Below are 13,466 nucleotides of genomic sequence, written 5' to 3'. Positions count from 1 at the left end.
TGATGAGAGACATAATTCTCAGATTCAGGGAATTCAAAAAGTTCCAAATAGGATAAATAAAAAGAAGTATACATCTAAATACACATACACTATAAAAGAATAAGGCAAACATTTAAAATGCAGCCCACAAGAATCAAAGAGATTACCTAAAGGCAGGTAGAATAGTTTACTTCTTAAAAGCAACTATGGAAGTCAAGAGTGAAATATTATCTTCAAAAAGAAAAGAGGCCCTGGCCGGTTGGCTCAGTGGTAGAGCGTCGGCCTGGCGTGCAGAAGTCCCAGGTTCGATTCCCAGCCAGGGCACACAGGAGAAGCGCCCATTCGCTTCTCCACCCCTCCCCCTCTCCTTCCTCTCTGTCTCTCTCTTCCCCTCCCGCAGCGAGGCTTCATTGGAGCAAAGATGGCTCAGGCGCTGGTGATGGCTCCTCGGCCTCTGCCCCAGGCGCTAGAGTGGCTCTGGTCATAACAGAGCGACGCCTCGGAGGGGCAGAGCATCGCCCCCTGGTGGGCAGAGCATCGCCCGCTGGTGGGCGTGCCGGGTGGATCCCGGTTGGGCGCATGCGGGAGTCTGTCTGACTGTCTCTCCCTGTTTCTAGCTTCAGAAAAATACAAAAAAAAAAAAAAAAAAAGAGAAAATAACTGTCAATCTAAAACTGTATATATAGATAAACTAACCACACACAAAGATAAACTCAGCCCTGGCCAGTTAGCTCAGTTGGTTAGAGCATCATCTAAAACACCAAGGTTGATGGTTCAACCCCTGGTCAGGGCACATACAGAAAGTGACCAATGAACAAAAAACAAAGTGGAACAACAAATGAATGTTTCCACTCTATCTCTCCCTCTGTAAAATCAATCAATAAAAAAATAAAATGACATCAACTCAATATAGATTAAAGATTTAAAATGTAAGACCTGAACCCATACAACTCCTAGAAGAAAATATAGGCAGTAAACTCTTAGACATCACTCTTAGTGTTTTTTTGGGGTTTTTTGTTTGTTTGTTTGTTTTTCAATATGTCTTCTCAGGCAAGGAAAATAAATCATAAAAATAAAAAGGGGCTATATCAAACTAAAAAGTTTTTGCGCAGTGAAAGAAAACCATCAACAAAACAAAAAGACAAGCTACTGAAGGGGAAAAGGTATTTCCCCATGACATATCTGATAAGGGGTTTATAGCCAAAATTTATAAAGAAGTCATACAACTCAACATACACACACACACACACACACACACAAATAATCCAATTAAAAATGGGCAGAATACTTGAACAAATATTTCTCCAAAGAGGACATACAAATGATCAATACACACAGACACAACAATGTTCAACATCACTAATCATCAGGGATATGCAAACTAAAGCCACAATGAGATATTATCTCACACTTGTCAGAATGGCTATCATCAATAAATCAACAAACAAGTGTTGGTGAGGATGTGGAGAAAAGGGAAGGCTCATGAACTGTTAGTGGGATTGTAAATTGGTGTCGCCACTATGGAGAACAGTATGGAGACTTCTCAAATGATTAAAAATAGAACTACCATATTACTCTGCAATTCTTCTTCTGGATATTTACCCAAAAAAGTCCAAAACACTAATTTGCAAAGATATATGTACCCCTGTGTATACTAAAGCATTATTTACAACAGCCAGGATATGGAAGCAACCTAAGTATCTACTGATATGAGTGAAGAAAAAAAGCAGTGGTACATATATACAATCAAATATTACTCAGCCATAAAAAAGAATGAAATCTTATCATTTGCAAAAAAATGGATGGACCCAAATGGTATTATGCTAACTGAAATAAGTCAGACAGAGAAAGACAAATACCATGTGATTTCACTTATATGTGGAATCTAAAAATAAAAATAAATGAACAAATAAAATAAATTCATAGATACAGGTCACCAGGTGGGAGGGGGTTGGGGGAGGATGGGTGAAAGGGATTAAGAAGTACAAATTGCCAGTTATAAACACAGTCCCAGAAATGTAAAGTCCAGCACACGGAATATAGTCACTAGCAGTATAATAACTATGTATGGTGCCAGATGGGTACCAGACTGACTTATGAAGGTGATCACTTCCTGTGATATATAAATGTCTAACCACTATGTTCTATACCTGAAACTAATATAATATTGTATTTCAACTATAATTGGAAAAAATTTATTTAAAGAAAGTAAAAAAATAAGAATCTTAGACATGACGAAGGAATGGTGACCAAAGAAGTCAAGGTGAATATATCTAAATAAATGCTGTCTGTATTGAATAACAATATCTAGCCTTGGGGGTTGAAACTATAGTGGAATTAAAACACTGGACAATAATAGCATGTAAGTAAGAAGTGGATGATTGAAGTGAAAAGTTTCTAAATTTCTTTTGTTTGGGAAGAAAACAATAAAATAACTGATTTACTTTAGACTTTAAGTATGCATATTAAAATTTTAAGGGTAATTACTAAAAAAAAAACCCCAGAAATTATATATAATATATAGCTTCCAAATTATTGAAGGGGAAAGTTGGAATTAAAGTAAAAACTGAAGCGACTGAACTCAGGAGGGGACAAAAAACAAGCATGGAGAAGTAGTAAGGGCAAATCACTAAGGATTACACGTGTTACTTCTAATAATGGTAGTGGTTCTAGCAATAATGGTACTAGTAGTGGCAACAATTGTACTAGTAATGGTTAGTGGGAGTAGTGGGAGAAATAACTCGTGTTCTTTCCACATTTATATGTCAAACTCTGGGCGAGGTGTTTTACACGAATTATCTCACTTGTTCCTCAACAAAAGTGAGGTTGTACTATTTTTAATCTTTACTTTACAGGTGACTTTTATTACTAATCTCAATCAAGACAGACGACAACTGAAAGAAGATTTCAGAGTTCTTAATACTTAACCACCCACTGGATTTGAGATAAGGGGTAATTCTTAGGTTCATGGCTTGGGCAACTGGATGGGCAATGCAGATTTCCTAAAAACAATTCTAATCTTTCATGCAAGAATTAAGCCAATCAAAGAGAGACTATCCAAAGAGGGGTAGAAGGGAGATGTTGGCTCCCTTTGCGTTTGTTTTCTTTGGAACGGTGAGATATTCTTTCAGGAAGTTGGCTGGGAGAGAAAAGCAAGGGATGGCAGGCAGGTAGGTTGCTTCAAGAGTCCCAGAGTCCAAGGAGAGCTGTGTGTAGGTGGTTTAGCTTGTTTCAAATGGAGATACTTGAAAATGTTTATGAGAGATAGAAAAAGAGGCCAATGGCGGGGACAATAAATGATGTAGAAAGAAGGGAAATCATAATTTAAAATAAAAGGCCAACTCTAGAAAAACAATAAAGGCCAAAAAGCAAAACCGCACAAGGCAGGCAAGGATCCAGCTTCTCTCTCCTCAGCAGCCAGGAATGGCACAGAGCAAAATCCTTTAGGTCCTCCACAAAAAGGCCTAAGAGAGAAACCTTCGGTACACAAAGGGAACGCTGGGGGTTCCCCGCACATCAGGGAGAGCAGAAAAGAAAGCTACAGAAAGGCTGTGGGTTTCAGGGTACAGTCTTCTCTCTGGTCTGTGCTCTCAGGAAGACTCCACCATTTCTTACTTTTGGGTCATCACACAATGGACACTGGTATACCATTTAACTATTCTCCCCTTTTTGAAAAGATAGAACATATCACATAAATACCTAAAAAAAAAAAAGAGAGCCAACATTTCCCTTCACGAGCAAACAAAATATTTCTCTGTAAAGAAATGAGAAAGGAATGTGCAATATATTTAATAGCAAGAAATGTGGCTTTTCAAATTATTTAACTGCAACAAGATTATATTTGAAGGCTCTCTTAAGTAGTGGCTGGCTCAAGAGCTGAGTCACCTAAAATACAAATCTGTAAGAAAAGTGTCCTCGGCCCTGCGGGGACAGGGTTATATGTCACTTCTGACCTTCTTTACCAAGTTATTGAAACCAAGATAAGCTCCAGAGAACACCCTATCCTAGCACTGACCAATTTGAGGAGAGGACGCAAGATATTTAAAGGATATTTACTTTGGAAAAGCTAAGAAGGCGATCCATGGCAACTAAGTGCCCAGATTAAATTACAAATAAGACTTCAGTGACCATTTATTAAACATTAAAACTAATATGGCAATGTGCCAAAATTTTAATCTAAAATGCTGCAAGGTAATACTGCAATTAAGATCTGAATTTACTCATTACATACATAATTTTATGTATTTTTCCATATATACAATTTTTTAAATCACTAGGGCAACTTTTTTTTTTGGTATTATCCCCCCCAAAGTGAGAAGGGGGGGAGGGGGGCAGCAGACAGAACCCCACATGCACCCCACCAGGATCCACCTGGCATGCCCCCCACCAGGGGGTGATGTTCGGTCCATCTGGGGCGTTGCTCCACTGCAATCAGAGCCATTCTAGCGCCTGAGGTGGAGGCCATGGAGCCATCCTCAGCACCCAGGCCAACTTTGCTCCCATAGAGCCTTGGCATAGAGCCTCGGCTGCAGGAGGGGAAGAGAGACAATGAGAAAGGAGAGGGGGAAGGGTGGAAAAGCAGATGGGCACTTTTCCTGTGTGCCCTGGCTGGGAATAGAACTGGGGACTTCCACACGTGGGGCCAATGCTCTACCACTGAGCCAACCAGCCAGGGCCAGGGCCTTTTTTATTTTTATTTTTATTTTTTTTTATTTTTGGTGCCAGAGAGAGGGACAGATAGGGACAGACAGGAAGGGAGAGAGATGAGAAGCATCAATTCTTTGTTGCAGCACCTTAGTTGTTCATTGCTTGCTTTCTCATATATACCTTGACCCGAGGGGGTAAGGGGGTTGGAGGGGGTACAGCAGACTGAGTGACCCCTTGCTCAAGCCAGCGACCTTGGGCTCAAGCTGGTGAGCCTTGCGGTTTCTTTTTTTTTTTTTTTTGTATTTTTCTGAAGCTGGAAACGGGGAGGCAGACAGACTCCCACATGCGCCCGACTGGGATCCACCCGGCACGCCCAACAGGGGGGATGCTCTGCCCATCCGGGGCGTCGCTCTGTCGCGACCAGAGCCACTCTAGCACCTGGGGCAGAGGCCAAGGAGCCATCCCCAGCGCCCGGGCCATCTCTTGCTCCAATGGAGCCTCGGCTGTGGGAGGGGAAGAGAGAGACAGAGAGGAAGGAGAGGGGGAGGGGTGGAGAAGCAGATGGGCGCTTCTCCTGTGTGCCCTGGCCGGGAATCGAACCCGGGACTCCTGCACGCCAGGCCAACGCTCTACCACTGAGCCAACCAGCCAGGGCCGAGCCTTGCAATTTCAAACCTGGGTCCTCCGCGTCCCAGTCCCACATTTTATCCACTACGTCACCACCGGGTCAGGCCACTAGGGCAACTTTTAAAACATCAATTTGAGTTACCAATTTCATACTTGTTCTAAGAAAATATCTGCTATCTACATTGACTGACAGAGAGGAAAAACAATTAACGTGACCCAAATATATTTAATATTGTACCATAAAAAAAGATTTCTCTAAACATAAGCAAATGAAAAGATCCAGAAAGAAATCTCAATTTTCCCACTAGCTGATGTAAAGCCCACCTAGTCACTTTTAAGACATTTCTGAAGCAAGCTCCCTACTACTGCCTGACTCTTGGCCACTCTTTTGCTTCCCTGGCTCCTACAAACCCCTAAATCTCACATGATCTCTTTTTTCCCTACTGGGATGCTGAGCATGATCTGAGAAGGTCACAGGACCACAGATTGGACCATTGGATTTATGATTTTTGAAAAGCTTTTCAGAAATATATTTTCCCCATCTCTTCTTGGCTGCCTAAAAAATACTCAGATTGTTCTACCATCTTCACACTTGAGCTGGGTCTTCTGGTGAACTCATGAAGAAACAGTGCACCTTGATACAGAAACATGAAGGGTATATTTGGACAATAATAAATAGTTAAATGAGAATAACTGGAAACAAAGTAAAATATATTTATAGCAAGCTAGTATACTTCTCATGTTGAAAGTTGCCCTAGTGTTCATTAAACTGTTATACATTATTCCAATTAATTTCATTCAAAAAACCTTGCTTAGTTTTTGGATCCTAGCACCCTAGAAACCTCTGTAAGTTATAACAAATACAGATATAATATTAACTGAATTATTATAGTATGCAAATTCAAATAGCACCTATATAAATCAAAATATATTTATATAAATTATATACACATTTATACAAAATATATTTTACTTATGCAAAGTAAATAAAATTTTAGGTTGGAATTTTCACTTTCTGTTCACTCAGAAAATTTCTTACTGCCTAACTAGGCAATGGTGTAGTGGATAGAGCACTGGCCTGGGAAGTTAAGGACCCAGGTTCAAAACGCCAAGATCACTGGCTTGAGTGCAGGCTCATTTGGCTTGAGCATGGCGTCACCAGCTTGAGCGTGGTATCATAGACATGACCCCATGGTCACTGGCTTGAGCCCAAAGGTTGCTGGCTTGAAGCCCAAGGTCGCTGGCTGGAGTCAAAGGTCATTGCCTTGGCTGGAGCCCCGCCAACACCCCCACCCACACCAGGCCCAGCAAGGTGCATATGAGAAAGCAATTCAATGAACAATTAAGGTGCAGCAACAAAGAACTGATGCTTCTTATCTCCTCCTCCTTGTCTGTCCCTGTTTGTCCACCCTCTCCTCAGTAAGAAAAAAAAGAAAATTTCTTACTTTTTAGCAAATATTTTACTAGAATTAGAGCAGCAAGAATTTCGTGGTAATTTGCCAGTTATTCCAGAGCATATCTCACTCACCCTAATCAGATATTTTTAAAAGAAAAACAATCAGATCAGATTTTTTCTTAGTATGAGATGAAAAACATCATTTAAAAAATAAAAATATCTCTCAAACATAAGATTTAGAACTCGAACCACTTATTATATGAGATAAGCTCCTTATTAAAAACCTAAAACCAAGAGGTTTAGAATATAAAAAAATAGGATTACTGATAACCAATCTGGTTTTTCATAAGATTTGATTTGATGTTAATATAATGTCTAAGTTTAAATTTTCATGATCTTAAATAGAGTCTTTTAACAATATAGTATAACGTAGACATTTTTCATAAGAGCTATAAATCAAAATGAATCTTATACCAGGACTGCAAAATTTGCAAATTTTCCCCAGAAGGTGTTACTTTCAGCCAGCTCTATTTTGAGGGCTTTGGGGGTTTTGTTGTTCTTTACCCTTGGACACAGCATTTGGGTGGGTACTGGATCTTGTTACTTTATTATTTGAATTGAACTATCCTAGGCCATCAACTATAAAACAGAAAGGGAAAGCAACTGAAATGCAAAAGCAGTTGTAACCAGGAAGGTGAATACTTGCTGAGTCCCGGATGTTTTATGTTCCACCAGATCAGTACCCAAAGTGACAAGGAAAAGGAGGTGGGGGTGCATAGACGGACCCAGAAAAACTAATGCCAAACTGACACTGGTTGGGTGTTTAAGTCTGATTGGAACAGGGCAACATTATTATAATAGGGCAACTTTGATTTTCCAACTAGAGTATGGAGTAAAAGTTTTACATAATCAAAAATTCCCTTAAAATATATCATTCTTACTTAGATTATAAAGGTTAACCATATCCTTTAAACTTAATATTTAATTGCTGATTATAGTGAAGCTTTTTCCAAATATATATTTCCTCTAAGAAACATATTGCTATTGAAAAAAAAGGAAAAAATATGAGAATATATGTGTAGAGATTTTTTTTTTTTGTATTTTTCTGAAGCTGGAAACGGGGAGAGACAGTCAGACTCCCGCATGCGCCCGACCAGAATCCACCCGGCATGCCCACCAGGGGGCGACACTCTGCCCACCAGGGGGCAATGCTCTGCCCCTCCAGGGCGTCGCTCTGTTGCGACCAGAGCCACTCTAGTGCCTGGGGCAGAGGCCAAGGAGCCATCCCCAGTGCCTGGGCCATCTTTGCTCTATGGAGCCTGGGCTGCAGGAGGGGAAGAGAGAGACAGAGAGGAAGGAGAGAGGGAGGGGTGGAGAAGCAGATGGGCGCTTCTCCTGTATGCCCTGGCCGGGAATCGAACCCGGGACTTCTGCACGCCAGGCTGACGCTCTACCACTGAGCCAACCGGCCAGGGCCTGAGATTTTTTTTATCTTCACCTCTCACTGTATGTAAGATAAACACTGCCCCAAAATATAACAAATAATTTCTTCAAATGTATAAATCATGCACAATTAAGCATCATTCTATAAATCACCATAATTAACACCATAACTATCACCATAATTAACTTGGTCTGTCAACCTAAAGAAAAAAAAAAATTAGCTTTTAAACCAGTACTTTATTAACAGTAAGTATACTTTTCATAAAAACTTCGAGCCTATTTAACCAGATATCTAAAAAAATCATAGGACCATATATTCTATTCTTATAATCTTCCAACTTAAACTCTAAACAAAAAAGTTATACAAAAATCCAACTAATTATAAATTAATTTTTTGGTTTCAAATACCCAACTTTACATTGCATGCTTTGATTTTCCCAACTAGTATTTAATATTTTTCAAATTAAAACACTAGCTACTTAAGAATACTTTAGTGCCTATAGGGAAATTTAGTTATGTGCTTCTGTATTTTCCTGACAGGTGAGACTCACTTTTATAACTGGTACGTTACTGGAAATCTGTGAATAAATGCAGTCTACTGTTGTCTAAAGAAACTTCACAAGAAATCCTAAGTGAAAATGTCCTCTTACAATGCATATAAATATAACATAATGTACATTCAGGTTTTTCATATCATCTTTCCTTAAATTAGAACATATCAGTAATGGGATATCTATCTTCCCAAATTCTACCCTAAGGCTGGTTTTAAGTGAAGATAATTTATGACTTAGTGAAAAAGTAAAATATTAAAAAGAAAAACCAATACTTCTTAGTACTTGGCTTTTGCTCATTTTTTTTTTTTTAATATTTTCTTTTCTTTTCTTTTTTTTTTTAATTTTTATTTTATTTATTCATTTTAGAGAGGAGAGAGAGGGGGGGAGAGAGAGAGAGAGAGAGGAGAGAGATAGGGGGGAGAAGGTGGAAGCATCAACTCCCATATGTGCCTTGACCAGGCAAGCCCAGGGTTTTGAACCGGCTACCTCAGCATTTCCAGGTCGACGCTTTATCCACTGCGCCACCACAGGTCAGGCATTGCTCATTTTTTTAAGTGAAAGAATTAAATTCTTTTTTTCCAGGCATTTCAGAGACTGCGATGAGTACACAGATTGTGATACTCAATTTCACACAAAGCCTTGCAAACAGGATGGGTATTTTGAAGATTAGACTATTCAGGCTAATATGGTTCCTCCCCCCACCCCCATCCCAACATAGAATATTACTAAATAAACAACAGATGGTAGTTAAGTGCAGTGGTTAAAAGCTGTGAAAGGTAATTACCTTCCCTGAACTGGTTAAGCAGTGATAAATTAATAATGTAAAGCTCAGTGCCTGGCATCCAGTGACTGTTCAATAAAAGTTTAGCTTATATGTTTCTTCACATTAATAATTCAATACAGCTCCCACTTCAGCTGCTTTCTAAATAAAAAGTCTTACCCCTAAGTTCTACGTCTTCAAAATCACCCCACCTACCAACATATGCTGCAGATACTGAAAATCCTTCTACCTCAAAAATTTTTAAGGTACTTTTTGAGATCTTAAAGATTAAGATGACTGACTACATATTCAGATATGGAAAAGTCAGTCTCTATCTGAAAATGTTTTAATGAAGTGCTCAAACTTGTGAATGTTCTCTGAAATGTATCAATATACTGGTCATCATTTTCATGACATTTAGCAAATCCATAAACCATAGTTTTTTTATTATGAGGATTTGCTAGACTGACACATAACTTTAAGACATGAGTCATCCTTCCAGAGTTGGGGAAACTGATGGAAAGATGGCTAAATGATTCAGCACACTGCAGCAAAACAAGCTGGTCATGAATTTATAATTTCCACTTCTGTTAGGTGCCCTGGCCCTGGTGGCCTCTCTCATCCTGTACTGCATATATAACACATGATACCACAATCAACAAATGCTGTTAAGAATTCGCCTGGGAAAGGAATAATGGTGTTTTCCTCTCAGACAAGTTTCTAGAAACAAAATCATTCAATTTTATGAGACAACAGCTTCACAAGGCTGGAGAACCCTTACAGTGTCCACTATAAGCTTCATTAAGTTTAGCTTATACAGATAGGACTAGAGTCAACTCTCACATGGTGCCATTTTCTCAGCTACACATGGAAGACACTGGGAAAGGCCTGAAGCAAAACAAAACCGGAAAATGAGCAAAGGGAGTCAGATGTGAAATGGGTATGGCACATCTGTGTCTCTCATGCCAACACTGACCTTTACCAACAAACTTCGTAATAGGTCAGATCCTAAGCAGGTCAAAAAGACGAACAGCAACTACAGAATATATGGTATTACAACGCTCCGTATTTATTTTTATTTTAGATTTTATTTATTCACTTTTATAGAGAAAGGAGATAGAGAGAGAGAAGGGGGGGAGGCACAGGAAGCATCAACTCCCATATATGCCTTGACTAGGCAAGCTTAGGGTTTCCAACCTGGCCAGCTTTGCAGGTCAATATGTTATCCACTGCACCACCACAGGTCAGGCCACAGCACTATTTTTTAGGAGCCTCACTACCCAAAGCAGGCGAAAACCTTCTCTAAGCGTCCCTATTTGCCCCTCAAAAACAACAGATTACCAGTTAAACAAAACATTTATTTCAGAAATATACAGATTCTAACTTTTTTTTCTCATCAATAACCAATATAAAAAAAAGTTATGAATTAAATGTTTTCATCCTCAATCACACCATCCCAAATGCTGGGAAAGCACGTCCATTTTGTGACCACAGTCTAGTTATTCTGCCCAGCAGTTTCTGAGGATGGGACAAAGAAGTGTACCAAGAAGTGTAAAATGAAATCGCCATTATCTTTGAAGTGCAATTTCCTCATTCAATAGCCTGAATTTATTTCAGTTTGGTGTGGCTATATGCAACACACATTTACAACACCCCCACTCACACACAAATCTCAGCAGCGACACTAAGAAAAAAAAAATCACTATCTGAAAACTATTCAAAATGTGTTTAAGAAACAACTGGGATGACAAGTTTGACCTTTTATATATCCATCTTGTTTTTGTTGTTGTTATGACTGTGCAACCCCTGGTTTCCAGTGCCATGGAGAAGGAGGGCAGTATAGAAAGGAAAAAAAAAAAAAAGACGTGAAAAGTGTCTAATCTAGAATGTGCAATTTCTCAGTATCTTACGGTATTGGTATTACTCTATGTAATATATTATTTATTAGTATATATTGTTAAGACATATAATGTACATATATTTTTCTCCACTAAGACTTTAGAGGTCACCAGGAAGGGTTAAAAATGGCTCAAAGACCAGGTTTCAGGGCTGACTCAAGGCAGCACCTCCATGGTTGGAGATTTCAAGCTCAGGGGCAGCCCCGCTGAGAGTTCTGAAGGCTGCAAGCAGCACTGTGGACAGCGAGCCCAGGCCGCGCTGCCAGCATCCGAGGCGCCTCTGCCACGCGCATGTCCCACTTATATAAAGAGATGCTTACAGTCCAGGTGCTTTTTCTTGGGGCCCATCACTTCATGAGTGGTGGCTTTGCAGACTGCTCTCGCTACAGCAGAGCCCGTCACGCTGTACTGAGCGGCGGCGATCCGATCCGTGAGCGTTTGGCCCGACATCTTCTCTGGCCGCGTCTACTGCCGCCTCTTCTGCGGGAAAGTAGGGGAGATGGTCCTGCTTTAACCCACAGACCCTCCGCTCAGAGCACCCAGGCCTTGCCTCCTCCCGCCGCACGGCGGCTCTCTTCTCCTCCGTTCCCACCCTAGCACTACCTCTTGGAGTCGGCAACGCGTTTTGCCCCGCTGTGTGACGCGGTTAGGGGCTTCTTGAGCAAGGGTAGGAGGGTCCTCCACGGAACCCCAGAGAAGGCTCGGGTTCCAGCATCTAGCCACTATGCCCTCCCAACCCAACCTCACCCCCTCGGCGACCCCCTGTCAATCAGCACTTTGCCTGCAACCTGATCCCCGGGTACCCGAGCAGCGTGCTCCGGGGTTATTCCCTGGGCGTGCGCCCACCGGATGCCCACCTCGCACCTCCCCGCCGCAGCGCTGCCCCCTCGCAGCCCCCAGCCTCCGGAGAATGAGTCGGATACCCAAGCCCCGGGCGCTTCCCTCCTCCTCGTCACACTGCTGCAGCGCTAGGCTCGTCCTCCTTCGGTCGCAGTGGAGATTATCCTAATGTTGCGCCATGTTATGCCCTCGCCTCCCCTTCCTTCCTCGCCGCAGCCTCCAGAGCCCCGCCGAGGCCCTGCGCCCGGGAGCCCCCCCTCCCGCCCTTAGCCCCGAATCCCCGCTGCAGAAACCGCTCGGCTCTGCGGAGGCGCCGGAGTCTCGGAGCGCCTCGCCCTTCCCGGCGGCGGGGCGCAGATGGGTGACAGCCCAGCCCCCCGCCCGTCCTCGAGCGCGCCGGGGAGCTGTCACCCGGCCGCTGCCCTTCTCGGCGCCCTAGGATTATCCTTCCCGGATCCCGGCGCGGCCCTGCGAGGGGGAGGGGGCCGGCGGGCCGCGGTACTCACCCCGCCCCAGGAGCGGCGCCGCCCGCCGCAGGATGAGCCGAGCCTGGGCCGCCGAGGGAAGCCGCGCCGGGTGGGTGTGTGCGGCCGCGCGTGGACCCGGTTCCCGGGGGCGCGATGCGTCCAGCCCTGGCCCGGCACCTGTCCGCAGCTCCGCGGCCCCCGCCCTCAGCTCCGCGGTCCCTGCGCCCGCCGCCAGTGGCCCGAGGAGCCAGTGCCCGCCTGCTGCCTCCTCCGCCAGCGCCGCCGCGTCTCTCTAGCACTCCGCGCTGCGTCCCCATCCCCGCCCCCACCTCAGCTGTGGCTGTTCCAACGAGTCAGGTGACGGCGGCGGACAAACCCGGGCGAGCTCTCCACGGACCTCCTGGCGGCCCCCTCCCAGCTACTCACACACGCCACCCCCTCGGGCCGGGCGCTTTCAGTCAATCGGGCGCCGCGCGCGAGCATCCCGGGTAAGCGCGAGGAGAGAGGGAGGCGGGGAGGCAGGGAGGCCAACGGCATCCAGCCTTCCACTCTCTTCCAGGCGCCCCTCCGCACCCTGAACCTGCATCCGGCGCGCACCGCACACACCTGCCCGCCGACTGCTGGATGCGCCCGGGCCGGCGGGGGCGTTGGCGCAGCCTTGCAAGGCGACTTCTGTAGTTTCTCTCCTTGAAGGCCAAGGCTAGGGTGTGGTCGCGCTCTGCCCAGCAGATCCCAGCCCCTTGTCCCCTGCTTGTCACACACGTCCTCCTGTCAAAGGCAGCAGTGGCCCAGATGGGCAGGGCAATTTAAAATGTCATCTTCTGCCAGCCAAGGGCACTCGTTACCTGTGTGTCC

At 43.6% G+C, this 13,466-nt stretch overlaps 1 protein-coding gene across 2 annotated transcripts in view; it reads right to left on the bottom strand.

Moving 5' to 3' along the window:
• Positions 1 to 12,910, bottom strand: part of SNAP91 (synaptosome associated protein 91) — a 169,979-nt gene extending 157,069 nt beyond the window's left edge. Inside the window, exons 1-2 of one of the 2 annotated variants that reach the window (XM_066358936.1) lie at positions 12,651 to 12,910; positions 11,625 to 11,784 (exon numbers count right to left, since the gene is read on the bottom strand). In XM_066358936.1, coding sequence (XP_066215033.1) covers positions 11,625 to 11,754 — 130 coding nt within the window. In that variant the 5' untranslated portion in view covers positions 11,755 to 11,784; positions 12,651 to 12,910. The remainder of the gene's footprint in view (positions 1 to 11,624; positions 11,785 to 12,650) is intronic. The other variant, XM_066358938.1, reaches the window with a different exon arrangement.
• Between the last annotated feature and the right edge of the window lie 556 nt (positions 12,911 to 13,466).

The sequence above is a fragment of the Saccopteryx leptura genome, chromosome 1, assembly GCF_036850995.1.
Source record: "Saccopteryx leptura isolate mSacLep1 chromosome 1, mSacLep1_pri_phased_curated, whole genome shotgun sequence".
NCBI lineage: Eukaryota > Metazoa > Chordata > Mammalia > Chiroptera > Emballonuridae > Saccopteryx > Saccopteryx leptura.
This window is presented reverse-complemented; position numbering and strand designations above follow the sequence as displayed.